A 26901-nucleotide genomic window follows, 5' to 3' on the forward strand; every position below is an offset into this window, starting at 1 on the left:
ACACCCGGCTGCTGGTTGCACCCCAGCAGGCCGAGGAGGCAGAGTTCACATATACTGCTGGAGCCTAATTTTGATCCTAACCCTATTTGTACATAAGTAGTCCAATCGAAATCAAAAACCATGTTCCCATGTGTGGAATCTTGATCAGACCGGAGAGAAAAGACTTGAACTTGAAAAAGCAATGGTAAATTTTTCTGCTACAGTTGAAATCATGATGAATGCAAGCATAGATGTAATAAAAGTGCAGCAAATTGAAATCAATAGTCTCTCGAAAATATCTACTCAGAATAGATTAGCTTTGGATTTTTTATATGTTAAGGAAGGGGGTGTATGTGTAGTCATAAATGTAAGTTGTTGTAGTTATGTTAATCTAGATAAACGAGTGAAAACAGATTTACAGGCGATTGTAAACCACAATCAGATATTACATCAGATTTCTTTAGATGATACTTCTTGTGGATTTAAAGAAATATGGGATAAGTTAACTTTCTGGTTACCAAATCTAAATGGGCTTAAACATTTGTTTGTAATATTGTTGGAATAATTGTAATATTGCTATGCATAATACTCTGCAATTGTTGTTACAAAATACTAAGACCTTTAAGTAAGATTGCTCATGTCAATGAGTTACAAGTAGAGAATTATGATCAGAATGTGATCAGAACAGATGAACTTAATTATGATCCAATTAAGAAGGTTCTGAAATATCTGGAAATTTTAACACAAATCAATGGTGACAAAGAAAAAGGGGGGGGAATTGTGATGAAAATACTGGTGATTTGTGTCAAAATTGTAAGACTTAGAGGGCACTGGGATTAAGGGTCAGGATCGTGTGAGGCCTGTTTAGAGGGTAAAGAGAAAGAAACCTATCTTGCAGACTTGCAAGGACACTGTCTGGTTAATTGGAGACATCACGGCTGAGAAGGAGCTGTCTTAAAGATAAACATTCAGAACTGGGAATTTGTTTTCTTCAGATAAGAAGCCTGCACAATTGAGCATGTGTGAAAGTGGATGCTTTGACCCTTACCACACTGAATGTAGGGAGAAGGGATTTGACCACCTATTCTAAGACTATCATATGCCTCCCTTCTATTAGCATAAGTTTGCTTATATAGATGATGAAACTATATAAGATGAAGAAAACTATTGTAAGGTTGCTTTTTGGGTGAAGTTGGTACCAATAAGAGATTAGTATTACTAGGATGACCAAAAACACATTATTATGGGTAATTTTATATTGGGCAAAGCAATGAAGCTCTTTTGCTCTTGCTGATTGCCTGCAAGTTTTCTGTCTGTGAAGCTAGAGCCTGGCCAGATCTACCTTTACAGATTAAAGAAATCTTGCTACCATTAAACAAATTATGATTTTTGACCATCCTAGAGAAAATAAAGATGCAACATAACAGGTAATAATGAATTGATTGAACTTTTTCAGACGTGTCTGATAGGGATACCCAGACTTAATGTTAATATGTTTGTTAATTATAGTAGTAAGTTTTAAGGTTCTTAGGTATCATTGTACTCATTTTGATTATTGTTAAACTTGTTTATAATTGTATTATGCAAAGTGTTCAAAGAATAACTTCCAAGGCCTTACTTGCACAAAAGAAAAACGGGGGAATTGTTGTCGGGCAAGAGGGGACATGGGTCCCAGGAACACCTGTGCAATTCAGGCCTTGAAGGATTCTCTGTTGATAATATAGTGGTGGAGCAGGAGCTGTGAGAAAGTGTTGATTGCTTGGTATGCTGAAGTCCAGCTGCCCCTGAGAAGGGAGGCAAGCAAGATAAGGAGGAGGCGAGATCTGGGAAAGAGAGCAATTAGGCCGGATAGAAGAATTCCACAGAGTTGTGAAAACAATGATGTAACCTTTTAGAGAGAAACCAATAGTATGTTGCCAAGTGGGCATAATTATAGCAAACTGTATATAAGATGTGTCTGATGCTCAATAAAGTTGGAATCCGCTGATCAAATTGGTCGTTATAAGCGGCCCCCTTCTTGCAGTAGTTGTGCTCATAGTAAAGAACTTCTTCCTCATCCAATCCAAACCTACCCTGCTCCAGTTTCAAGCCACTGCCCCTGGTCCTCTGGCTGCATACCTTTGGAAACAGCTCCTCCTCAGCCCCCTTCAGCCACTGGAAGGCTACTGTAAGGTCTCCTTGGAGCCTTTGCTCCCCAAGCTGAACTCCTTCAACTCTCCCAGACTGTCTTTATAGGAGAGATGCTCCACGCTGCTGCTCTCAGCTTTGTGGCCTTCCTTGGGGCCTCTTGGTATAGAATCATTGAATCACTAAGGGTGGAAAAGACCTCAGAGATCATCAAGTCCAACCTGCCACCCAACAGCTCCTGACAACTAAACCATGGCTCCAAATGCCAAGGTTGAACACCTCCAGGGATGGTGACTCCACCACCTCCCTGGGCAGCACATCCCAATGGCCAATTTCTCCTCAGCTCCAGCCTGAATCTCCCCTGGCACAGCTTGAGACTGTGGCCTCTTGTTCTGCTGCTGGGTGCCTGGGAGAAGAAACCAACCCCCACCTGGCTACAACCACCCTTCAGGGAGTTGGAGAGAGCAAGAAGGTCTCCCCTGAGCCTCCTCTTCTCCAGACTAAACAGCCCCAGGGCTCTCAGTCTCTCTTCACATGGGAGATCCTCAAGTCCCCTAAGCATCCTCCTGGCTCTCCCTTGGACTCTCTCCAGCAGGTCTCTGTCTCTCTTGACCTGGGGAGCCCAGAGCTGGACCCAGGATTGCAGCTGTGGTCTGAGCAGGGCAGAGCAGAGGGGGAGCAGAACCTCCCCAGCCCTGCTGGCCACACTTTCCTTGCTGCACCCCAGGACCCCATTGGCTCTCTTGGCCCCCAGGGCACATTGCTGTCGCATGCAGAACTTGTCCACAAGGACTCCATGGAGCTGCTCTCCAGCAGGACAGCTCCTAACCTGTCCTGGTGCCTGCTGTTACTCCTCCCCAGATGCAAGACCCTGCTCTTGTCCTGGCTGACCTCCATGAGGTTTGCCTGCAGCCAGCTCTCAGCTCTTCCAGAGTTCCCTGGATGACAGCACAGCCTGAGGGGTGTCAGCCACCCCCACCCCCCAGTTCTGACTTCAGCACCTCACAAGAATTAAAGATGATTGGTGAAACTCAGGTGGTTGACACCTGAGCAACAAATGATTTGGCATTCTGAAGGTCTCAAAAGAACCTTGGTTTGTTTTGCCCTTTCCCTGAGGACTCCTAGCTGATCTTGCCCTGTCTGCAAGCACAGGTAGCATGAAGATTGATGTGAGAAACTCACCTTGTGTGGCTGGCAGTGGGAGAGGTTATCAAATTGCTGGCTGTGAGGCACAAGGGGAAATGGTTTGGAACAGGGGATCAAAAGAAGTGAAGAGAGTATTTCGTTGTCTGGAGCTCCTCACAGGAGCCCTGAGCAGCATCCAGGCTCCCACAGGCAGCACATCCTTGAAGAGGTTGAAACAGGACCTGGGAGTGCTGGGGGGCAGCAAGCTCTGCATGGGACAGCAATGTGCCCTGGGGGCCAAGAAGGCCAACGGGGTCCTGGGGGGCATTCAGGGGAGTGTGTCCAGCAGAGCCAGGGAGGTTCTCCTCCCCCTCTACTCTGCCCTGCTGAGACCCCACCTGGAATATTGCATCCAACTCTGGGCTCCCCAGGTCAGGAGGGACAGGGACTGCTAGAGAGAGTCCAAGGGAGGGCTGCAAGGCTGCGGAAGGGACTGCAGCACTGCCTGGGGAGGAGAGGCTGAGAGCCCTGGGGCTGTTGAGTCTGGAGCGGAGAAGGCTGAGAGGGATCTGATCAATGGCTATCAAGAGCTGAGGGCTGGGGGTCAGGAAGGAAGGGACAGGGACAGCCTCTGCTCACTGTGCCCTGGGATAGGCCAAGGGGCAATGGATGGAAACTGCAGCACAGGAGGTTGGGGATGAAAGAAGAGAGCCCTTTGGTTTCAACTTCCCCCTGTGAAGATGAGTGGGGCTGCCTGATCCACAGAGGCTAAGAAGAAGAACCCCAGAGCCCCTGCGATGATGGTAGAGAGGGGGAAGCCAGACTAGAGCCCAGGCCAGGAGGAATGGCCTGGCCCAGGCAACCCCCGAGGGAGCCCCAGCCCCAGGGTCCCCCAAGGGGAGGGAAAAAGCAGCCAGAAAAGGTCTGAAGAACCAAAAACCAAACCTTTAGTGAACAACACAAACAGAGGGGGGAACCGCGCCGCAGAGGGGAGGGGACAGGGCCGGGAACCGCGAAGTGGGGTAGGGGGAACCGAGCTGCAAAAAGGGACGGGGCCGGGACGCTGCAGACGGGACGGGGCCGGGGCCAGGGAAGCCGCGGACGGGGACCGGGGTGGGGACCGGGGCAGGGACGGCGCGGACGGGGACCGGGGGCAGGGACGGGGCGGACGAGACGGGGGCAGGAACGGCGCGGACGGGACGGGAGCAGGGACGGGGGCAGGGACGGCGCGGACGGGACGGGAGCAGGGACGGGGGCAGGGACGGCGCGGACGGGACGGGAGCAGGGACGGGGGCAGGGACGGCGCGGACGGGCCGGGACCAGGGACCGGGGCAGGGACACGGCGGACGGGACGGGCCCAGGGACCGGGGCAGGGACGGCGCGGACGGGACGGGCCCGGGGCAGGGACGGCGCGGACGGGACGGGCCCAGGGACCGGGGCAGGGACGGCGCGGACGGGACGGGCCCAGGGACCGGGGCAGGGACGGCGCGGACGCGACGGGCCCAGGGACCGGGGCAGGGACGGCGCGGACGCGACGGGCCCAGGGACCGGGGCAGGGACACGGCGGACGCGACGGGACCAGGGACCGGGGCAGGGACACGGCGGACGCGACGGGACCAGGGACCGGGGCAGGGACACGGCGGACGCGACGGGACCAGGGACCGGGGCAGGGACACGGCGGACGCGACGGGACCAGGGACCGGGGCAGGGACACGGCGGACGCGACGGGACCAGGGACCGGGGCAGGGACACGGCGGACGCGACGGGACCAGGGACCGGGGCAGGGACACGGCGGACGCGACGGGACCAGGGACCGGGGCAGGGACACGGCGGACGCGACGGGACCAGGGACCGGGGCAGGGACGGCGCGGACGGGACGGGACCAGGGACCGGGGCAGGGACGGCGCGGACGGGACGGGACCAGGGACCGGGGCAGGGACGGCGCGGACGGGACGGGACCAGGGACCGGGGCAGGGACGGCGCGGACGGGACGGGACCAGGGACCGGGGCAGGGACGGCGCGGACGGGACGGGACCAGGGACCGGGGCAGGGACACGGCGGACGGGACGGGCCCAGGGACCGGGGCAGGGACGGCGCGGACGGGACGGGACGGGGGCAGGGACGGGATGGGGACCGGGACCGCGGGCAGGGACGCCGCCGACGGGACCTCCAGCTCGGGCTGGGGTCCTGGCTGCTGAAGTTTTCACTGGATGGGGGCTGGAAGGAGAGAGGTTGCTGCCGAAGCCTGGGAGCACTCTGGGGCTCCTCTTGCTGCACTGCCGTTCACAGGGCCAGAAGGATGCTCCGGGGCTGCAGAGAGAGGAGAGAAGGGCATCAGGCAGCTCTGGGGCACAAGCAGCAAACGCAGCTCCCTTCCTGAGGCACACCCAGGCACTGGCACCTCCCTGCTCTCCCGCCCTCCCCCCAGCACCAACCATGCCCCTGCCAGGGCTTTGCCTCGCAGCTGGCACAGGGCTGGCACAGCAGCAGGCTGCAGGCTGCCGCGGGGCAGGGCTCACTCCTGGCTGAGTGGTTCCCAGGGCAGCCTCACCTGGGCTGCAGAGGACAGGGCAGCTCTGTTCCTGCTCTGGAGTTCCACTGCCCACTCTCCGGGGGGCAAAGGGCTCTGGGAAAGGCAAAGAGGCCATTGGCACCCAGCCAGGCTCAGGGCAGAGGCCACAGGCAAGGTGCAGCTGCAGCCATGGGGCAGGGCCCACACTGGGGAGCACAAGCAGCTGCTGGCAGCTCTCTCACCTCTCAGCTGCCTCCTGCTTCAGGGCAGAGGCTCTGCAGTCCACAGGGAGCCTGGGCACAGAGGGTGTCCGTGGGGCACAGGCCAGCTTGCAGGGCCTGCAGGCAGGGCAGAGATGGTTAGTGCCAGGGGGGATCCTGACTGCCCCTGGCACGGGGCTGGGAGGCACCTGGGTGCTGCGTGGCTCCCTCCCTGGGGGCCAGGGGTCGCACTCGCACCGTGACGGCCACGGCGCCCTCCTGGGGGGAGGGACCAGCACCATGGCGGCGACGACAACGCAGGGCTGAGGGCACTGCCCCTGGGGTCCGCACAGCACCGCTCCAAGGACAGCACTGGCTGAAGAACACAGCTCCGGGCTCCAACGTCCTGAGGGCGCACTCTCGGGAGAAAAAAAGGTCAGGCAGGGAGGGGAAGCGGCGGAGGGGGAGCCGCAGGCTGGAGAAAGCCTGGACACCCCCAGCCCCCCACCCGGGACCCTGCTCCCACACCCCCCCTGTGGTAACTCCCACCGGTACCCCGAGAGCTGCCCTTCCAATACCCTCCAGCCCTACAGGTTCCCAGCGTCTGCAAGGATCCTACATCACCCTGGGGTCCCCACAGCCACCCTAACGCTCCTACAACCGCCCCGGGACGCCCCCACATCCAGAGCCCTGATCCCTGATCCCCAACCCCCTCCCCACGCCCACATCCCCGGCCTCTAGCCCTCCCCGGCGCCCTCCCCAGCTTCCCCCCGGCGCTGCCACCGCCGCCTCCAGCACTCCCTGCCTCCCCCAGCCCCCGCTCCCCGCAGCCGTCCCCATCCCTCTGCCTCGCCGCTCCCGGGGCCCCAGCGCTACTCACCGCCGCCTGCGCCGCAGGGCTTCAAACGCTGCCGCCGGACACGCCCCCTGCGCTCACAGGCCGGTGCCCGAACGCAGCCCCCCATTGGCTCTCGAACGCCGACAGCCCCGCCCCCTCCCGCCCGCGCAGAGCACCATGGGAGCCGTAGGCCGCCGGGGCCCGGCCGCCATCTTTGCCCTCAGCCCCAGCCCTGCCCTGGCAGCTTCTCCTCCCAGCTCCCTGCCGGCAGCTCCGGCCCCGACCAGCCCCCGCGGCCAGCCCAGCGCCGCCTGCCCCTCAGCAGCGCTGAGAAGCCAGCACCGGGCACCCACCAGGGCGCGCACGGGGCACGCCCAGGGCTGTCCACACCTCCCCAGGGGCTCTGCTCTCTCACCCGGGGCTGGAGGCACTCTGGGGCTGCTCCTGCTGCGCTGCTGCTCAGAGGGCCTGAAGGATGCTCTGGGGCTGCAGAGAGAGGAGAGAAGGGCAGCAGGCAGCGCCGGGCACACCCAGGCCCTGGCAGATACCTGCTCTATTGCCCTCCCCCAGCACCAACCATCCCCATGGCAGGGCTGTGCCTCCAGCTGGCACGGGGCTGGCACAGCAGCAGGCTGCAGCCACCCCCCAGCACCAACCATCCCCATGGCAGGGCTGTGCCTCCAGCTGGCACGGGGCTGGCACAGCAGCAGGCTGCAGCCACCCCCAGCACCAACCATCCCCATGGCAGGGCTGTGCCTCCAGCTGGCATGGGGCTGGCACAGCAGCAGGCTGCAGCCACCCCCAGCACCAACCATCCCCATGGCAGGGCTGTGCCTCCAGCTGGCACGGGGCTGGCACAGCAGCAGGCTGCAGCCACCCCCCAGCACCAACCATCCCCATGGCAGGGCTGTGCCTCCAGCTGGCACGGGGCTGGCACAGCAGCAGGCTGCAGCCACCCCCCAGCACCAACCATCCCCATGGCAGGGCTGTGCTCCAGCTGGCACGGGGCTGGCACAGCAGCAGGGCTCACTCCCAGGGCAGCCTCACCTGGGCTGCAGAGGCCTTGGCAGCTCGCTGCCTGCTGCGCAGCTGGGGGATGCGGCTCCGCTGTCCACCCCCGGGGGGGCAAAGGGCTCTGAGGGAGGCAAAGAGGCCATTGGCACCCAGGCAGGCTCGGGGCAGAGGGCACTGGCAAGGTGCAGCTGCAGCCATGGGGCAGGGCCCACAGTGGGGAGCACAGGCAGCTGCTGGCAGCTCTCTCACCTCTCAGCTGCCTTCTGCTTCAGGGCAGAGGCTCTGCAGCCCACAGGCAGCCTGGGCACAGAGGGTGTCCGTGGGGCACAGGCCAGCTTGCAGGGCCTGCAGGCAGGGCAGAGATGGTTAGTGCCAGGGGGGATCCTGACTGCCCCTGGCACGGGGCTGGGCCCTGCCCTGTCCCCATTTCCAGCTCTCCTCACTCTGAGCTATTTGCAGAGCCCCAGAAGCAAGGAGGTCTCCCTGGGGGTGTCCTGCACCACCAGGGCCAGGTGGGGCTCAGCCTCTGCACAGCCACAGGGCTCCAGAAGAGCCAGAGCCTCTTTGCTGCACCAGCCAAAAGCCCCCCCAAAGATGCCCAGGCCCCCAAGGGCACAGCCCTGACCCCCAGTGCCAGGAGAGCAGATGCCCAACCTGCTCCCAGCCAGCACTCCTGAAGCAATCTGGAGGATGCTCCAGGGCCAAAGGGAGGAGCAGGAGCAGGAAAAGCTTCCCTTGGAATGCTCTCTGCCCTGTGCAGCCGTGCCCAGGTGAGCTCAGCCTGTGCCTGCTGGCCAAGTGCCTCCTGCCCACCCTCTGCCCTCCCCAGAGCTGCAGCCATCCCCACAGGAGGCACCCAGCCATGGAGGGCAGGATCCCCAAAGCCACAGGGAAGGCCCCAGGGCAGCACTCACTTGGGCACCGAGAGGGCATCCTGCTTGTGCTGCCAGCCTGGGGGCTCCAGGCCCCTGCAGCCCAAGGGCTCAGGGCTGCTGCCTGAGGCTGGCAGCCTGCAGACCTGGTAGGTGACATTGAGCTCATGGCTCCTGGCAGCAGCTGCAGCCCTGGGGCAGAGAGAGACAGAGCCAAGGAGCAGTCAGGGGCTGAACCTCAGCCCCTGGCACCCAAGACAGGCTCAGCACCACCAGCAGCACCTCTGAGCCCCCTCCTCAGCTGGGGCACAGCCTGGGGGGAGCTCTGGGCCAGGCAAGCTTTGAGGCAGAGCTCATCCCTGGGGCAGCTACGTGCAGGAGGAGGGGGCACACACTGTGCCAGGGCAAGTGGCACACAGGGGGGCCTTCTGCTTGGCTTTTTCTCTTCAGCAACCCCTGCCCAGGTGAGCTCAGCCCACTGCTGCCCACCCCCCAGCCCTGTGCCCCCTGCCCACCCTCCCTCCCCACAGAGCCGCAGCCACCCCCCCAGGAGGCACCCAGGGGGTCCCCAACCCCGCAGGGAGGGCCCCAGGGCGGCACTCACTTGGGCACCGAGAGGGCATCCTGCTGCCGGAGGAGGTCCTGGCTGGGGGGCTCCAGGCCCCTGCAGCCCGGGGGCCCAGGGCTGGCTGAGGCTGGCAGCCTGCACACCTGGTAGGTGCCATCCAGGTCAGGGCCTGGGGGCAGGGCACAGCCCTGGGGAGCTGCCAGCGGCGCCAGGGGCAGGCGGCTCCGGGAGAGCCTCTCCGGGCACAGGCTGGAGCCGCAGGGCCAGGCTGGCAGCGCCACAGGGGCTGGGGGGGCTGCAGCCGGGGGGCAGGGGCTGGGGGGGCTCTGTGCCGCCCTGGCAGCCTCTGCCGGCTGCCCACTCGGCCGCCGGCGTTTGGGCCGCGGGGAGAGGCTGCAGGCAGAGGCCGGCTGGGCAGGAGTTGGCATCTCAGGGGACCTCCTCCTCTTCCCGATGGGGCTGAGGGCCAGCAGCCTGGCACTGCTGAGCGCAGCCAGGTGCTGCCAGCCTGGCAGGGGAGAGCTGGTCACGGGGGCGCCAGGCACAGCCACGCAGCTCTCGGCTGGAGGAGCAGAGCAGAGACCGAGTCAGCTCCCTGGCTGCAGCTCCCAGGCCCTCCCCCCCTGCCCCCCACCCCCCTCAGCTCTTTGCTGGGACTGCCCCAAACCACACCAAGCCCAAGAGCCAGCACCAACCATCCTGGGCCCAGAGCAAGTGCCCCGGGGCAGGGCCTGGCCTGTGCCCAGCAGCAGCCTCTGCAGAGCCAGGCTCTGCTGCTGGCCTCATGCATGGGCACCGAGGATGAGGAGGAAGAGCTCAGCCCTGCCCAGACACAGGCTGCCAGCAGCCAGGCCACAGCTGGGCTGAGCGGGGCAGATGCAGCCCAGAGCAGTCACCCACAGGAGATAAAGGCAGGCTCAGCCCCCACTGGGTGCCAGGGCAGGAGAAACTTCTGCCCCTGCCCTGTGCCCACAGCTGGCAGCTGCCCCCCACCACCCCCCAGCCCTGCAGCAGAGCCTGGGACAGAGGAGAGAGAGGGCACCAACCTGGATCCTCAGCAGCACTGCCCTGCTGGCTCCTCTGGGCTGGGCTGGCCCTGCTGGCCTCTGCAGCCCTCCCTGGGGAGGAGGCCTGCTCCTGGCTGGCAGCAGCCTCCTGAGGGGCCAGGGGCTGCAGTGCCTCAGAGGCCACAGCAGCAGCAAGGAAGCTGCCAGCCTGGGGCAGGGACTGCTGCTCTGGGGAGGAGCTCCTGGCAGCAGCTGCAGCCCTGGGGCAGAGAGAGACAGAGCCAAGGAGCAGTCAGGGGCTGAACCTCAGCCCCTGGCACCCAAGACAGGCTCAGCACCACCAGCAGCACCTCTGAGCCCCCTCCTCAGCTGGGGCACAGCCTGGGGGGAGCTCTGGGCCAGGCAAGCTTTGAGACTGAGGGGTGCCCAGGCTGGCACTGCAGGACCTGAGCTGGGAGATCACCTGTGGGCTGCAGGGCACCCAACAGCAGCCCCAGAGCTGTGCTGGGCCTCAGGCACACAGCACAGGCAGCCTCCCTCGGGAGACCTTCCCCCTGCCAGGACATTGGGGCACAGACAGCAGCAGGTGGTGCCAGGGCAGCACCTCGGGGAGCAGAGGCAGCAGCAGAGCCCTGGGGGAGGCAGCTCCAGGCCTGGCAAGAGGCACTGAAGGCTCTCAGCTGCTGTGCCTGGAAACCTTCCCTGCTGCCCCTTCCAGGGGAGCTTCTCCCCTGGGACTGGCTCTCTAGGAGCCAAATCCCACCTCAGAGGGCAGGCACTGCTCTGTAAGCCAAGGCCTGGGCCCTCCCCCACCTCCAGCACCCTCAGGGGGCTGCACACCACAGGAAGGTTGAAACTCTCTGAGCAGCCAGGAGCAAGTGGCACAGGGAGGGGGCACAAGGACACTCACCCCTCTGGCTGGCTGGCAGTCAAGCCCTGCAGGAGGGGGGCTGCTTCCTTTGCTTCCTGCTGCACATCTGCCTGCTGGCTGGCTGGGGCAGACCTTTCCTCTGCAGCCTGCAGCAAGCCCCCAGAGCAGCATCAGGCCAGAGCTGAGCTGAGCCTGGGCCCCCAGCTGCCCCTTCCCTGCCAGGCTCAGAGCTTTCTCCAGCACTCCACAGCCCAGCACCTGCTGAGCCCAGACCTCCCAGAGCAGCTCAGCTCCTGCCCTCTCCCAGCCTGCCCAGTGCAGCCCAGCAAGGTACCTGAGCTGGGTCCCATCACCAGGCCAAGCCCTCCTCTCACCTCCTCCAAGGCCAGCTGCGAGGCAGCAGGACACCCAGCTGCCAGCTCCTGCTGCTCTCCAGCACTCTCCCCACCAGGGAGCTCCAGGCACGCCTCGGGCACAGCCTCCTCCACCCTACACAAGTCACAGCAGCAGCCCCTGAGCCAGGGAAGAGCCTCTGGGGAAGCCATCCCTTGGCCTACCAAGGTTTGGGATGGAGCCAAGGGCAGCTTTGGCCTTTGTCCCCCAGCTCTGGGGGCTGCCAGGCTCCTCACTCCAGCTGGGCAGCGGAGAGGCTGTGGCACAGCAGCAGAGCAGCTCAGCTGCGTCCTGGCAGCCACTTGGGCTGCAGCCAGCAGCCAAACTCTGCAAGCTCCTGGCCCTGGGGGACCCCAAGGTGCCAGCCCAGGCTCCCTCCCTCCTGCCCAGCAGCCTCACCTGGGCAGCTCCAAGGGGCTGGAGCCGAGGGCAGGCAGCGGCTCTGGCGCCTGGCTCTGTGCCCCGCGGGCAGCATCCTCATAGGCACGGAGCTTGGCCTGCAGCTCTGCCACCTGTGAGCAAGGGGCAGCCCTGGCTCAGAGCATGCCCTGAGCCCCAGCAGCTCAGCAGGCTGGGTGCCAGGCAAAGCAGAGCCGCAGACAGAGCCCAGCCCTGCCCCCGGCAGCTCACCTCCGCTCTCAGCTGCGCACACAGCACAACGTACGGACAGACGTGGGAGTCCGGGCTCGGCAGGTTGCTCTTGAGCTGCGGGGAGAGGGAGGAGCGGAGCTGAGAGCAGCACCGGGACAGCTCCTTCCCCTCCGCTGAGGCGGCAGCGGGGCAGCTCCTCAGCCTGCCCTGGGCTGGTGGGGCCCGAGGGGCTGCAGCTGACTCTGAGAGGGGCTCCAGAGGCAGCCCGGCTGCAGCAGGGAGGCAGCAGCCCGCAGCAGCCTGCCCCAGGCTCCTTCCCGGGCAGCCCCAGCAGCTGCCGGCCGCGGGGCGAGGTGCTCACCGAGACCTGGATCTCCTTGGCCCTGCTGGCATACTTGAGGGTGTTGAGGGTGTCCTGGCAGCAGAGCGGCGAGGGGCTGAGGGCAGCCAGCATCAGGGTGCGGCAGTTGCCGCCGATGGAGTCCTTCAGCAGCCGCGTCAGCTTGCTGTCCCGGTACGGGACGTGGCTCTGCTTGCCCTGCCCGGCACAGCGAGGCTCCGCTCAGGGGCTGGCCCTCGGCTCCCAGCCCCCGGCTCCCAGCCCCGGCCAGGCCCAGCCCACGGCAGCTCTGCCGTGGGGACGGCGCTCAGGGCCCCTCAGCGGCAGCCTCACCTTGGCCCCAGCCAGCGCCTGGATGACGCTGAGCAGGGCCAGCAGCGAGCGGTTGATGCTGGCTCCCTCCCGCAGCCGCTCGCCGCTGGTCTTGGCCACCGCGGCTCGCTCCGAGCCGGCCAGGTCGACCAAGCTCATCTTGGCCACCCGCACGGCCCCAGCGAGGCCCTCGGCGCGGTCCTGCTGCTTCACGTAGACCTGGCAGGGCACACAGAGGGCAGGCTGCAGCTCCGCAGGGCGCTCGGGCTCGCCGCTAGCAGCCGCGGCAGCAGCCCTGGCACGCCGGCCCTGGCACAGCATCGCCGCCTGCCCCCCTCCGGGCAGCGGTGCCAAGGGCTGCCCCAAGCACCACCCCTCACCTGCAGCACGGCGTGGGAGCGGGAGGAGGAGGCGTTGGCATCGGTGGCATGCTGCGTGCGGTTCCTGCTGCCCCCGAGCAGCATCTGCAGGAGCTGCTCTGCCGAGCTGGGCTGGCGGGGAGCAGGCAGAGGGCAGGGATCAGCGCAGCCCCGGCACGGGCACCGAGCGCCCACAGGCTGAGGCCTCCTGCGCCCCTGCAGGGCTCCTCTGGCCTCGGGCTCAGCGCTGCTGCCAGCCGGCACCCACCCAGCCGGCACCCCCGGGGCCCCGCAGTCCCTGCCCCGGGGCCCCGCAGCCCTCCCCTCCCCCTCCAGCTCCCCCGGTCCCAGCTGGCACCCCTGGGGCGGGCACAGCGCTGCCCACACCTTGTGCCTGCTTCCACCCCCACCTGCTGGATGGAGAGGCCCTGAACCACAGCTCCTCTCTCAGGATCCTCCCGGATGGGCAGAGGGCCCTTGGGCTCCAGCAGGTCACGGATCTGCTCGTTGTAGACCTGCAGCAGGCAGCTCCAGCTCAGGATGAGGCTTGGGGCCCCAGAGGGCAGCAGGCAGAGGAGCTTGGGACCCCAGGGCCTGCTGCCCACCCAACAGCACCTCTGGCACCTGCCGCCAGCAGGAGCAGCTGAAGGTGCCCTAAGGCAGGGGACAGCTCAGGAGGCTTCAGCAGCCAGGCACTGAGCCACTGCTCCTCCAAAGCCCTTGCAGCCAGGAAGCCCTCATTGCCCTGTGGCCCCCAGCTCCAGAGGGGGCAGGCCAGCAGCACCAGCCCGGCAGCCTGCTTCCAGTCTGGGGCTGCCCTGGGCACAGCTGGCAGCACAGGGGTAGCCCTGGCACTACAAGCCCAGACCTTGGAGGTGGTGGCCTGGCAGCAGGAGGGGCAGAGCTGGGCACAGCCTACCTCCAGGTAGGAGACCAGGACCTCGCAGCTCTTCTGCTCCTGCCTGGCCTCCAGCCTCCTGAACAGCTCCTCCATGGTGAGGTAGATGATGCCAGGGCTGTTCTCCGAGCCCAGCATGGTGTAGGTTTTCCCTGCTCCGGTTGCTCCGTAGGCAAACACTGGGAGGAGAAAGGGAGGAGCCCTGAGAGCAGCCTCCATCGACAGCAGCACTGGGGGGATGCTGCCAGCTCTGCCTCAGCTGGGGACACAGCCCCAAACCCAGCTCCTGCTGTGGGGCACTGCTGCCTCCCACTCACATCCTGTCCAGCAGGGCCCCCGGGGCCCTCTGCACCAGCCTGCTGCCCAGCCTGCACAGGGCTCCCAGCTGATGCCACCCCACAGGCAGGACTCCACACTCATCTGGGCTTGTCTCTGCTCTCCTCTTGCTGGCCTGGGCCCTGCCTGCCCCCAGAGCCCTCGGATGACATCTCCAGGCCAGCACTGGCCCTGTCCCGGCCCCAGCTTGGTGCCAACAACAAGGTCAAGGCTTTCTCTTTCTGCAGAGCCGCTGCGTCCCCACTGCTGCCACAGCCGCTCAGGGCTTCTGGAACCAACCCCCAGCTCTGCTGAGCCCACCCAGAGCAGGGGCAGATGGGCAGGAGCTCCTGCAAGGGCCAGAGCAGGCTGCTAGGGCTCACCAGAGCAGTTGTAGCCGTCGAGGAGAGTATCGACCATCTGGCGGGTGGTGTGCTGGAACACCTCCTCCTGGGTGGCCTGCTCAGCAAAAACCCGGTCGAAGAGGAACTTCTGATGTTTGCCTGGGTTCTTGCCGCGGCCAGCAGGCAGCACACCGCCGGAGGCACCAGGGTCGAACAGGAGGGTGTGATGGTCGACCACCCTCAGCAGCGGGTGCTGCGCGGCTCCCTCGCCGGGGGCCGGGGGTCGCACTCGCACCATGACGGTCACGGTGCCCTCCTGGGGGGCAGGGGCCGCCGCCATGGCGGCGGCGGCGACGAAGGTGACACAAGGCTCAGGGCACTCCCCTTAGGGTTCGCACAGCACCGCCACAAGAAAAGCACCGCTCGAAGGAAAGCGCCGGCTGAAGAACACCGAAGAACACAGCTCTGGGCTCGAAAGTCCTGAGAGTGCACTCTGAGAAGAGACAACAAGGGTCAGGCGGGGAGGGGAAGCGGCGGAGGGGGAGCCTGAGGCTGGAGAAAGCCTTTACCTCTCGAGCCCGGAGCCTGCTCCCGAGCCCTGCCTGCCCTAACCGCCGCCGCTGCCGCCGGGGCTGCCGTTACACCCCCCCAGCCCTGCGCCTTCTCCCCGTCCGGAAGGAGCCTGCATCCCCTGCGGGTCCTCACAACCGCCCCAACGCTCCGACCCCACCGCGGGTCCCCAGAGCCCCTCCACAGCCTCGGCCGCGATCCACCGGCCCCGGCCCCGCAACGCTCCCCGGGCCCCGGCCCCGCCACGCACCCCCGGGCCCGCAACGCTCCCCAGCCTCGGTCCCGCAACGCACCCCCGGCCCCGGCCCCGCCACGCTCCCCCGGCCCCGCGACGCTCCCCCGGGACCGGCCCCGCGACGCTCCCCCGGGACCGGCCCCGCGACGCTCCCCCGGGACCGGCCCCGCGACGCTCCCCCGGGCCCCGGCCCCGCGACGCTCCCCCGGGCCCGGCCCCGCAACACAACGCTCCCCCGGGCCCGGCCCCGCAACACAACGCTCCCCCGGGCCCGGCCCCGCAACACAACGCTCCACAGCCTCGGTCCCGCAACGCTCCCCCGGCCCCGGCCGCGCAACGCAACGCTCCCCCGGGCCCGGCCCCGGCTCCGCAACGCTCCACAGCCCCGGCCCCGCAACGCTCCCCCGGCCCCGCACCCAGCACTGCCCAGGGCGCTTCCACCGCCGCCTCCCGCAGCCCGCCGCAGCCCCGCAGCCCCCACAGGCTGCCCCTGACCTTGCAGGCTGTCCCGGATCCCGCAATGCTGCCTCAGCCCCGCAGCCCGCCTCAGCCCCGCGGAACCCGCAATCCTGCCTCAGCCCCGCAGTCCCCGCAGTCCCCGCAGTCCTCCCCTGCCCTTCCAGGCTGCCCCCGGCCCCCGCAGCCGTCCCCATCCCTCTCCCGTAGCCCTTGGGGCACCGGAGCGCCTCTTACCGCTGCTTCTACCGATGAGGGCTCAAACAGTCCCGCCGACCACGCCCCCTGCGCTCATTGGTCAATCGTCGAGCAGAGCCTCCCATTGGCTCTTCAGCAACGCGAGCCCCGCCCGCTCCCGCCCACGAGCCCCGCCCGCTGCCGGCCGCTCCGCCCGCGAGCCGCGGCCGCTCCGCGCAGTGCACCATGGGAGCTGTAGGCCGCCGGGGCCTGGCCGCCATCTTTGCCCTGAGGAGCCAGCCCCGGGCACCCCTCAGGGCCTGCAAGGGGTCCCCGGCCCCGGCCCCAGCCCCAGCGCTGCCCACACATCGCCAAGGGCTCTGCTCTCCGAGCCGGGGCACGGAGCACTCTGGGGCTCCTCTCGCTGCGCTGCCGCTCAGAGGGCCTGAAGGCTGCTGCGGGGCTGCCGAGAGAGCAGAGAAGGGCAGGAGGCAGCGCTGGGCACAAGCAGCAAACGCAGCTCCGCTCCTGCCGGCTGCCACAGTCCCTGTCCCGAGCAGAGGCTTTGCTTCAGAGGGCAGCTGGCAATCAGCTGCTTAACCCAGCCCCACGCTGGCCCCGAGCTCCTTGCCCAGCTGCTGCTCGTGGGGCAGGAGTTGCAGTAGGGAACCAGAGAGCTGCAGGGCAGTGCTGAGAGGTTCTGCTCTTGAATCCTGCCCTGCAGGTCCTGACCTGCTGCCCTGGCTCTGCTGCAGGCACCTGGTCCCCATCCTCACTCCCAGCCTGAGGCATAGATTGCTCTGCCTGCCCTGCTGCCTGCATCAGCTCTGTGCCTGCTGCCCACCCCCGGGGGGCAAAGGGCTCTGAGGAAGGCAGAGAGGCCATTGGCACCCAGCCAGGCCCGGGGCAGAGGCCTCCCTGCAGCCCCATGTCCCCTGGGTGCCAGCTCTGGGGACCCAGAGGCTCTGGGGAGCAGAGGGCTGGTGGCACTGAGGCTGCTGGATTGCCTTTCGTGCCCAGCCAGCTCTGTGCCCTTGGGGCTGTCCTGGGCCGCTGGCAGCAGTGCCAGGCAGGGCTTCTGCCCACACAGACAGCTGCTCTGGGGCACCGAGGTACCCCACAAGTGGCACTTGGCATCCCCACCCTGCCCCCCAGGGACAGCCCCAGGGACAGTGGCTGTGCCAGCCCCTGGGCTCAGGGCACCTCCAGCCCCACAGACTCCCTGAAGGCCCCCAGGGGGCACAGCCCTCACAGGGTAGGGGACAGTGTGGGGGCTTCGGGCTGCCCCTGAGCTGCCAAGCAGCTCCCCAGGGATTCCTCTTTGCCCAGCTCCTCCCCAGCCAGGATCCAAGCACAGAAAGTGTGGAGTCTCCTTCTCTGAAGCCTTTCCATCCCTGTCTGGATGTGTTCCTGTGGTTTGGCTGTGGTGCTTGGGGCTATGCTTGAGGGGTGACCCTTGCAGAGCAGGGTTCTGGGTTGGCCTTGGTGACCCTGAGGCTCTTTTGCAACCTGAGTGTTTCTGTGACTCTGTGACTGGCAGTGTGGAACCACAGCATCCCAGGTCTGTTGAGGGTGGAAGCAGCTCTGCTCCTTCTGATGTCATTAGAATACACAAACACAGCTCCTGGCCCACAGCTGCCCAGCTCCAAGGCAGACCATGCCTTGGGCCCAGACCCCACCTCAGGCACTCCTCCTTGGGCATGAGTGGAAGCCTTACTCTTGGGGGCAGGAGGGGGAGAAAGAGGAGGAGTTTGGACACAGGCAGGTGTGAAGCTGGTTATAACAGAGGTCTCCTTTTCAATGGGACAGGTTACAAGAAGAAGAAGAAGAAGAAGAAGAGGCTGCCACAAGAAGGCAAAGAATACCCAGGAGGAAAGCTTTCCCCACCAGGATCCAGAGAAGATCAGAAGGAGCAGCAGGACTGCACCAGAGAGACAGCTTTGGACCCTCACAGTGGTGGTAGCCATAAACTTCTTCCTCTCTTCACTTGACCTTTCCACCTTTCTCCTCTCACTTTTCCCTACCTATTGCACACCAGCTTATGGGCAAACAGTGCCAGAGGGCACTGCCAGCAAGTCTGCTGCTGGCACCAAGCTGGGAGGAGTGGCTGACACACCAGAAGGTTGTGCTGCCATGCAGCAAGACCTGGACAGGCTGAGAGCTGGGCAGGGAGAAATTTGATGAAGTTCAACAAGGGCCAGGGGAGAGTCTTGCACCTGGGAAGGAACAACTCCATGCAGCAGTACAGGCTGGGGACTGAGCTGCTGGAGAGCAGGGAAGGGGAAAGGGACCTGGGGGTGCTGCTGGATGGGAGGTTGAGCATCAGCCAGCAATGTGCTCTGGTGGCCAAGAAGGCCAAGGGCATCCTGGGCTGGGTTAGGAGGGCTGTGGTGAGTAGGTCAAGAGAGGTTCTCCTCCCCCTCTGCTCTGCCCTGCTGAGGCCACATCTGGAATCTTGTGTCCAGTTCTGGGCCCCTCAGGTCAAGAGGGACAGGGAGCTGCTTGAGAGAGTCCAGCACAGAGCCACAAAGATGCTGCAGGCAGTGGAAGATCTTCCTTAGGAGGAGAGCCTGAGGCAGCTGAGGGCTCTGGAGCTTGCAGAGGAGGAACCTGAGGGTGAGCTCCTTGCTGTGGCTAAAGCTGTGCAGGGGGAGTGCCCAGAGGCTGGAGCCAGGCTCTGCTGGGGGATGCCCAATGGCAGCACAAGGGGCAGTGGTGGAAGCTGAGGCAGAGGAAGTGCCATGGAAAGAGGAGGAAGAATTTTTCCCCTGTGAGGGTGAGAGAAGCCTGGAGCAGGCTGCCCAGGGGGGTTGTGGAGTCTCCCTCTGTGGAGCTATTCAAGACCTGCCTGGCTGTGTTGCTGTGTGAGCTGCTCTGGGTGCTCCTGCTCTGGCAGGGGGGTTGGCCTGGATGAGCTCTGGGGGTCCCTTCCCCCCCTGGCATTCTGTGATGACACAGTGAAGGTTCACTGTTGATGGCAGTGAACCCCTGGTGTAGTCTCCTGAGTTGTTGCATTTGAGATCACTCTCACAAAGCACCACCAGTCCCCTGTCTGGACCATGACTCACATCCACAGCTCTCTGAGATACTTCCAGGGATGTGACTCTACCACCTCCCCAGGCAGCCTTCCCTATGATTCTATGATTCAAGGGCTTGCTGTGCACTCTCTCTGCCAGATTACATCTTAGGAGGACTTTCAGTGACCACAGCCCTGGCATGACACCTGCCCTTGCTCATTGCAGGCTCCACTCCCTCAGTTATGGCCCATAAGGAGTTGCTTGTGGGAGCTATTTCATTTGGAGGGGAAGCAGACATCTCTAATGAATATTTCCTTTCTTTTGGAGCTCCTGACACAAGGAGCTGGTCTGTAATTAGTTACTGGTGGTTTCCAACAATAAGTCTTGCAGCAGCAAGGAGGAGGAAGCTATGTCCTGAAGAATTTAGTAGCTAGAGGATTCCTGCAGGAGATTGACCACATCCAAGTGCCAGGTTCTGCACCTTGGCCACAGCAACCCCAGGCAGTGCTACAGGCTGGGCTCAGAGTGGCTGAGAGCAGCCAGGCAGAGAGGGACCTGGGGGTGCTGGTGCACAGCAGCTGAACATGAGCCTGCAGTGTGCCCACAGGGCCAAGAGGGCCAAGGGCATCCTGGCCTGCATCAGGAGTAGTGTGGCCAGCAGGAGCAGGGAAGTCATTGTGCCCTGTGCTCAGCACTGCTTAGGCCACACCTTGAGTCCTGTGTCCAGTTCTGGGCCCCTCAGTTTCAGAAGGACATTGAGAGACTTGAAGGTGTCCAGAGAAGGGCAATGAAGCCAGGGAGGGGTCTGGAGCACAGCCCTGGGAGGAGAGGCTGAGGGAGCTGGGGTTGCTTAGCCTGGAGAAGAGGAGGCTCAGGGGAGACCTCATTGCCCTCTCCAACTCCCTGAAGGGAGGTTGTAGCCAGGTGGGGGTTGGTCTCTTCTCCCAGGCAAGCAGCACCAGAACAAGAGGACACAGTCTCAAGCTGTGCCAGGGGAGGTTTAGGCTGGAGGTGAGGAAGAAGTTCTTCATAGAGAGAGAGATTGGCCCTTGGGATGTGCTGCCCAGGGAGGTGGTGGAGTCCCCATCCCTGGAGGTGTTCAGGAGGGGATTGGATGTGGCACTTGGTGCCATGGTCTAGTCATGAGGTCTGTGGTGCCAGGTTGGACTTGATGATCCTTGAGGTCTCTTCCAACCTTGGTGATACTGTGAGCCTGTGATACTCTGATGCTGTGATACTGTGAAGTCTCTCAATGTCCTTCTTAAACTGAGGGGCCCAGAACTGGACACAGGACTCAAGGTGTGGCCTAAGCAGTGCTGAGCACAGGGCACAATGACCTCCCTGCTCCTGCTGGCCACACTCTTCCTGATGCAGGCCAGGATGCCATTGGCCCTCTTGGCCACCTGGGCACACAGCAGACTCAGGTTCAGCTCCTGTCCACCAGTACCCCCAGGTCCCTCTCTGCCTGTCTGCACTCCAGCCACTCTGTCCCCAGCCTGTAGCTCATTAGAGAACATTTCTGGTCCCTGACAAAGCAGTAAAAGCTCTTATTACCAAAACTGCCCAGGGATTCTTTCTTTGCTCACATAGCTCTGCTTTCATTTGGGGAAACTGGAGGACAAGGTTAGTAGATTGACTTTTGTTCAGCTAAGTGCCATAAATTGGACCTGAGTGCTCCTGTATGGCTGGTTTCCATCACTGCAGACACTGAAGGCTTTTGAGGAGGCATGGGGGTGCACTAGAAGAGCCTCAAGCACTCAGGTCCTAATAAATCTGGGGAAAAAGTTTTGTTTCCACCTCAGCTTCTCTGTTCTGTGGTCTGACAGTGCCTCCATCCAGGGCAACATGAAGACTTTGAAGCAGGCAGAATGTTTTAGGCTAGCTTGGGTCATTAAGCATGCATTCCAGACACCAGTGGCACGTTAGCACTTGGGGTCAACACCTGCTGATGGCATCAGGATGTTTGCATCTCCTCTGAGCCCTCCATAGTCATGGCTTAGAGACAGTGTGTTGGATTGGACGGGCTTCTTCTGGTGTTCATAGAAACACAGAATCAGCCAGGCTGGAAAAGACTTCAGAGATCATCAAGTCCAACCTGTCACCACAGGCCTCATGACTAGACCATGGCACCAAGTGCCACATCCAATCCCCTCTTGAACACCTCCAGGGATGGGGACTCCACCACCTCCCTGGGCAGCACATCCCAATGGTGAATGACTCTCTTAGTGAAGAACTTTCTCCTCACCTCCAGCCTAAACCTCCCCTGGCACAGCTTGAGACTGTGTCCTCTTGTTCTGCTGCTGGGTGCCTGGGAAAAGAGACCAACCCCCACCTGGCTACAACCTCCCTGCAGGGAGTTGGAGAGAGCAAGGAGGTCTCCCCTGAGCCTCCTCTTCTCCAGGCTACACTACATTCTTGTAGTAAGATCCCCATTGCCCATCTATGGTGTAGGCTAGATGATGTATGCCTTCAAGGACCACAGATGAAGGTAAACCCCAGGAAAATGCTCCCTTCCCTCCTTCCTATGAACCCCCAAATGCACAAAGCCTCTTCTTAATTCTTGCTGCATTTCCTTTTCACTTGTCAGCACTTGCCAGAGGGTTTCAGACTTTCACATGAATTTACCAACCTATAGAGCAGCCACCTGCTGTCCTCCTGGGTCCCACTTTGGTTGGTGACTGTATGCTGGGGGTTTGCTTCCTGTGGCTTGAGGCTTGCTTCTTTGGGGCTTGGGGTTTCCTTCCTTTCGACTGGGGGTTTACAGAACCAAGGGCAAGGTCCTGCAGCTGGCTCAGGGCAATCCCAGGCACTGCTAGAGGCTGGGCAGGGACTGGCTGGAGAGCAGCCCTGAAGAAAAGGCCTTGGGGGTGCTGGGGGAGGAGAAGCTCAAGAGGAGCCAGCAGGGAGCACTTGCAGCCCAGAGAGCCAAGCAGAGCCTGGGCTGCAGCAAGAGAAGTGTGGCCAGCAGGGCCAGGCAGGGGATTCTGCCCCTCTGCTCCACTCTGCTGAGACCACAGCTGCAGCTCTGGGGCCAGTGCTGGAGCCTCTGTGCCAGGAAGGCTCTGGAGGTGCTGGAAGGTGTCCAGAGAAGGGCCACGAGGAGGAGCAGAGGGCTGGAGCTGCTCTGCTGTGAGGACAGACTGAGGGAGTTGGGGTTGTGCAGGCTGGAGAGAAGGCTCTGAGGAGACCTCATTGTGGCCTTGCAGGATCTGCAGGGGGCTCCAAGAAAGCTGGGGAGGGACTTTTGAGGGTGTCAGGGAGGGATAGGACTGGGGGGGGATGGAGCAGAACTAGAAGTGGGGAGATTGAGATTGGCTGTGAGGAAGAAGTTGTTGGCCATGAGGGTGGTGAGAGCCTGGCACAGGTTGCCCAGGGAGGTGGTGGCAGCCTCCTGCCTGGAGGTGTTTGCAGCCAGGCTGGAGGTGGCTGTGAGCAACCTGCTGTAGTGTGAGGTGTCCCTGGCCATGGCAGTGGGCTTGGAACTGGCTGAGCCTTGAGGTCCCTTCCAGCCCTGACACTTCTGTGATTCCTTCCTTTGGGCTGGGTTATTTTTGTTTGTGGTTTTCTCTCAGGTGGTCCTGCTCTGAGCCTCTCTAGAGGCCTATGCAGTCTTTATTGAGGCTGATGGAGCCTCTCTATTGACAGTGGCTGCCTCTTTAGAGGCCTATGGACCCTTTGTTGAGCCCTTGGTAGTCTCTGTGGAGGCCCAGGGAACCTCTCTATTGACCATTGGAGCCTCTCTAGAGGCCTATGCAGCCTCTACAGAAGCCTATGGTGCCTCTGTAGAGCCCCTGGGAGCCTCTCCTGTGGCCTGAGGAGCCCATATGGAGCCAAAGGGAGCCTCTGTAGAGCCCCTGGGAGCCTCTCTAGAAGCCTATGGAGCCTCTCTAGACTCTCATGCAGACACTCTATCCCCCTGGGAGCCTCTCTCTAGACCTTGGGAGCCTCTCTTGTGGCCTAAGGAGCCCACAGTGAGCCCATGGGAGCGTCTCTAGAGCCCGTGGGAGCCTCTCTAGAGCCCTAGGAAAGAGCTGTTCAGGAGAAGGTTGGAGCCTGGAGCGGGGCCCAGCTGGGCACTCCTGCCCCCGAGCAGGCACTGCTTGGAGCTTGCCCTGCATCAAGCTGGGAAGGTAAAGAAAGGAAGATGAAAAATGGAAGACTGAAAAGCTTGGGGTCTAGGATCTGCCTTGAGAAGCTGGGGACCACCTCTCAAGCCTTGCTTGTCACACAAGCCCACAGCCTGGTTCCTGCTCAGTGCTGCAGCAGCAATCCTCAGCAGATGCTCCAAGGACTCTGTTCACAGCCTGCCCTCAGGCTCCAGGCTCAAGAAGGTCTAAGAATTGCCTGGAGGCTTTGTGTGCCAGAGTTGAGTTGAGTGACTCTCACTCCTGCTCCTGAAGAGCTTCTGCCCTTGCCAGAACATAAGGACAGCTCTGAGTCAAGAAGCAAAGAGCAGCCCAGAGCAGAACACCTTGTGAGGCCCAGCTGGCACCAAGCAGGATGGCTGAGCTGCAGAGCCAACCACCTGTGCCTTTGTGCCAGGGGTACCTGAGCACTGCCTGCAGCTGCTGGCACTGCCCCTGCTGAACTGCCAGAGCAGGCCAGGAGGGAAAGAGAGCTCCTAAGAAAATGGCAGCTGCAGAGAATGTCCTGCTTGACAGACAAGCAGCTAGGGGAAAAGCTGGCCAGGAGCTCAGAGAATCACAGACTGCTAGGGGCTGGCAGGGACCTCTGGAGAGCAGCCAGTGCAGCAGCAGCCAGAGCAGCAGCAGCCAGAGCAGGTCCCACAGGAATGCAGCCAGCTGGCTTTGGAAAGGCTCCAGAGAAAGAGACTCCACCACCTCTCTGGGCAGCCTGCTCCAGGCCTCCAGCACCCTCACCCCAAACAAGTGTCTCCTCCTGTGGAGGTGGCAGCTCCTGTGCTCCAATTGGTGCCTCCTCTTCCCTGGCCTAGCCCTGGGCACCACTGAGAAGAGCCTGGCACCTCCAGCTGACTCCCAGCCCTCAGATATGGATAGACAGTGAGCAGGTCCCCTCTCAGCCTTCTCCTTGCCAGACTAAAGAGCTCTCAGTCTTTCTTCAGCACAGAGATGGTCCAGTCCCCTCCTCATCCTCCTAGCTCTCTGCTGGGCTCTGTGGCAGTTTGAGGCTGCTTGCCTTGAAGAACTGCAAAGCTCCAGCAGCTAGAAAGGTCCAGGAGGTGTCCCACAAAGTGTCACCTCTGGATTCCATGCCCAGGAGTCCTGCCCCCCTGGAACACTGCCTGCAAAGCTCCTTTCTTCCCTTTTCCCTTCCTCTCTCCTCCTGGGAAGATGTGCAGGTTCTTAGCTGAGGCCTGCTCAGCATTGGTGCTTCTGCCAAGCAGGCCTGGAGCAGCTGAACTGGGGCCTGGAGCTGCCAGGCTGAATCTTGTGCTGCGGCACAAGCGGTGGGGGAAGGGAGGGGAGAGAGGCAATGGCAGGGAGGGGGCCGTGGAAGCCTGGGGGTGGGTGGCCTGGTAGAGAGAGAGGTCTGTGTGAAGCTTTGGCTTCAGGAGCTTCTGTGTGGAGCCCAGAGCAGGGATTTCTGTCTATTTGCTCTGCACTACAGCCCTGGAGCAGTGGAGTTTGTGAGCAGCCTCTCCAGTGCAACTTCCCCATCCTATCCCCTCCTCTCTGGCAGCCCAAGCCCTTCTCTTGCCCCTTGTGCAGCAACAGAGCAAGCTGCCTGCTCCTGAAAGCACCCCAGGCTCTCTCCAGCAGATCCCTGTCCCTCCTGACCTGGGCAGAGGCAAACCCACACCTGGGAACAAAACTCCCTGAGCAATGCTGCTGGCTTGGCTCAGGCCCCGAGGCCTGGCAGCACAGGAACAAGGGCACTCCTGAGCCACACAGGAGGAGGTTGCTAAGAGGATGTCTGGGGGGGCTGCACAGCTGCCTCCAGAGGAAGTCAGCCTTGGCTCAGAGCAGTTGAAGTGCAACCCAGTTGTAAAAACACCAGAGGGGGAAAAGCAGCCAGGCAGAAACTGCTGGGAAAGTCTGCCCTGGAGTCAGCTCTCCTGCTCCAGGCACCAGGGCATGGCAGTGATCAGCGCTCCCTTGGCAGCTGAGAGCTGGCCCAGCAGCAGCCTTTAGCAGGCCAGGCTTACCTAGCTTGTGTCCAAGGGAAAACTAAGCCCATGGCTGCTCCCCCTTAAGCCCAGGAGGGGCAGGAAGAAGCCAAAGGAACCCTGCCTGCTGTGGGCACTTGGGAAACAAAGCCAGAGAGCCAAAGAGAAACCCCTGTGGAAAGAGAGCAGGAGAAAGCTGGAAGGCAGCTGAAGGCAGAGCTGAGAGAACACAGCCCAGGCAGTGCCAGCTGAATACCTCTTGGCAGGATGTCCTGGGTGGACAGGACTAGGCCCAAAACAGGTTTCAGTCAGAGCCCCAAGAAGCTGGGGGAGACAGACCAAAGGAAAGATGTCCCAGCACAAAGCTAGCCAAAGCTGTTTGGCAGGGATCCTGACCACTCAGCGCTGTGCTGATGCCCAGCAGGGGATGGGCTAAGTTTCCAATCGCTTCTCTGCCAGGGCTCAGTTGTGTTTCACAGCAGCAGTTCAACAGAGAGGTTCTTCAGTCACCCGGCCCCTGTTTGCCTTTGCCTCTGGCTCCTCTTCAGCCAGCCAGGTGTGTGCCACTCGCCCATCCCCCTGCACCAGCATCCCCCACCTGTACTCCAGTTTCACTTTCAGTGTCAGGCACCGTGCTTGGGTCCTGTTTGTACTGTTCCTTGGCTTTACAGAATTATACCCAGCACAGAGTTCTGGGTGATAAACTTTCCTGCCCGCTGCTCCCAACCCCAGGTCTGGGCCTGACTCACAATCTCCGGCCTGAATATTGCTTCACAGTGTCACAGGATCACCAAGGTTGGAAGAGACCTCAAGGATCATCCAGTCCAGCCTGTCACCACAGACCCCATGACTAGACCATGGCACCAAGTGCCACATCCAATCCCCTCTTACTATGGTAGAGCCAAACACTGCATGGTTGGAAACTCATCCTGTACCTCCTGCTACTGCACCTAACACCATTCTTGGTCTGGAGAGACAAATCCTCTGCAGACATGGAACTCCAGAGAGGATTGAGTCAGACAACAGAACTCACTTCAAAAACAATCTTGTGAAGAACTGGGCCACAGAGCAGGCATGGAGTGGATATTCCACATCCCCTACTCTGCACCAGCTGCAGGGAAGATTGAGCACTACAATAGTTTGCTGAAGACCACTCTGGGAGAAACATCTAGCAGCAGCAACCTGGCTGGTAAATAGCAGAGGCTCAGTGAATGGAGCTGGACCTGCACACTCAGGTTTGTCCCGAAAGGTAGAAGGTGATAGAGTTCCTGTTGTTAGAGAAAAGGATCTGTTAGGCAAAACTGTTTGGATATTTTCTCCTTCAGGAGAGGCCAAACCTGTCTAAGGGCTGGTTTCTGCTGAAGGTCCTGGTCACACTTATTGGGTAATGCAAGAGAATGGAGAAATTCAGTGCATTCCCCAAAGAAATCCAACTTTAGCTGAGAGAGTTTCAGTTCAGAGTGCTGTACAGATACAACCTTGTGCCCAAAGGAGTAATCCATGAGGCATCTACGGAGCACGAACCCTAAGAGCCCTGAGAGCCCTGAGTCACCTGAGAGTCCCTGCTCCTTTTCTTTGCTGCAATGCAGAGAGACAAACTGTTTTCTGTTTTCTTGGTGCCTGGTTTCTGGACTCCTGAATCATCTCCATCGGAAAGTATCCAGAATGGACTGTGAACTTTATTTACTCATTG

General features: G+C 61.8%; 2 protein-coding genes and 1 long non-coding RNA gene across 3 annotated transcripts; all 3 read right to left on the bottom strand.

Annotated features, from left to right (window-relative positions):
* Positions 1 to 5280: 5280 nt before the first annotated feature.
* Positions 5281 to 6663, bottom strand: LOC137458157 (uncharacterized). The gene is made up of 4 exons (XR_010991584.1): positions 6202 to 6663; positions 5986 to 6081; positions 5783 to 5857; positions 5281 to 5541 (listed from the first exon to the last, which is right to left on the bottom strand). It is a non-coding gene; the product is annotated as an uncharacterized lncRNA (long non-coding RNA).
* A 498-nt stretch (positions 6664 to 7161) lies between these two features.
* LOC137458159 (uncharacterized) lies at positions 7162 to 11222 on the bottom strand. Its single transcript, XM_068169845.1, has 7 exons — positions 11153 to 11222; positions 10282 to 10502; positions 9272 to 9797; positions 8710 to 8859; positions 8045 to 8140; positions 7829 to 7916; positions 7162 to 7267 (listed from the first exon to the last, which is right to left on the bottom strand). Exons 3-7 carry the CDS (start codon positions 9661 to 9663, stop codon positions 7241 to 7243), a joined length of 753 nt encoding a protein of 250 aa, XP_068025946.1. The 5' UTR covers positions 9664 to 9797; positions 10282 to 10502; positions 11153 to 11222; the 3' UTR covers positions 7162 to 7240.
* A 177-nt stretch (positions 11223 to 11399) lies between these two features.
* Positions 11400 to 15405, bottom strand: LOC137458162 (kinesin-like protein KIF18B). The gene is made up of 10 exons (XM_068169850.1): positions 14705 to 15405; positions 14028 to 14185; positions 13519 to 13623; positions 13130 to 13240; positions 12771 to 12968; positions 12459 to 12635; positions 12137 to 12211; positions 11906 to 12018; positions 11522 to 11602; positions 11400 to 11421 (listed from the first exon to the last, which is right to left on the bottom strand). Exons 1-10 carry the CDS (start codon positions 15003 to 15005, stop codon positions 11400 to 11402), a joined length of 1341 nt encoding a protein of 446 aa, XP_068025951.1. The 5' UTR covers positions 15006 to 15405.
* Positions 15406 to 26901: the final 11496 nt, after the last annotated feature.

This window comes from Melanerpes formicivorus, unplaced genomic scaffold (assembly GCF_026170545.1).
Source record: "Melanerpes formicivorus ecotype bairdi unplaced genomic scaffold, bMelFor1.0.p_v2 SCAF_228, whole genome shotgun sequence".
Taxonomy (NCBI): Eukaryota; Metazoa; Chordata; class Aves; order Piciformes; family Picidae; genus Melanerpes; species Melanerpes formicivorus.

Bases quoted from the DNA above. Each gene is read 5' to 3' on its own strand.
- LOC137458162 (XM_068169850.1), bottom strand. From the start codon at position 15,005: ATGGCGGCGGCCCCTGCCCCCCAGGAGGGCACCGTGACCGTCATGGTG. The intron at 14,186-14,704 runs GTGAGCCCTAGC...TTCTCCTCCCAG, and splicing joins CGACGGCTACAACTGCTCTG to TGTTTGCCTACGGAGCAACC. The intron at 11,422-11,521 runs GTGTCCTGCTGC...TGCACTGGGCAG, and splicing joins CAGCAGGAGCTGGCAGCTGG to GCTGGGAGAGGGCAGGAGCT.
- LOC137458159 (XM_068169845.1), bottom strand. From the start codon at position 9,663: ATGCCAACTCCTGCCCAGCCGGCCTCTGCCTGCAGCCTCTCCCCGCGG. The intron at 8,141-8,709 runs GTGAGTGCTGCC...CCCTGCCTGCAG, and splicing joins GATGCCCTCTCGGTGCCCAA to GCCCTGCAAGCTGGCCTGTG. The intron at 7,917-8,044 runs GTGAGAGAGCTG...TGCCTCCCTCAG, and splicing joins AAGCAGAAGGCAGCTGAGAG to AGCCCTTTGCCCCCCCGGGG.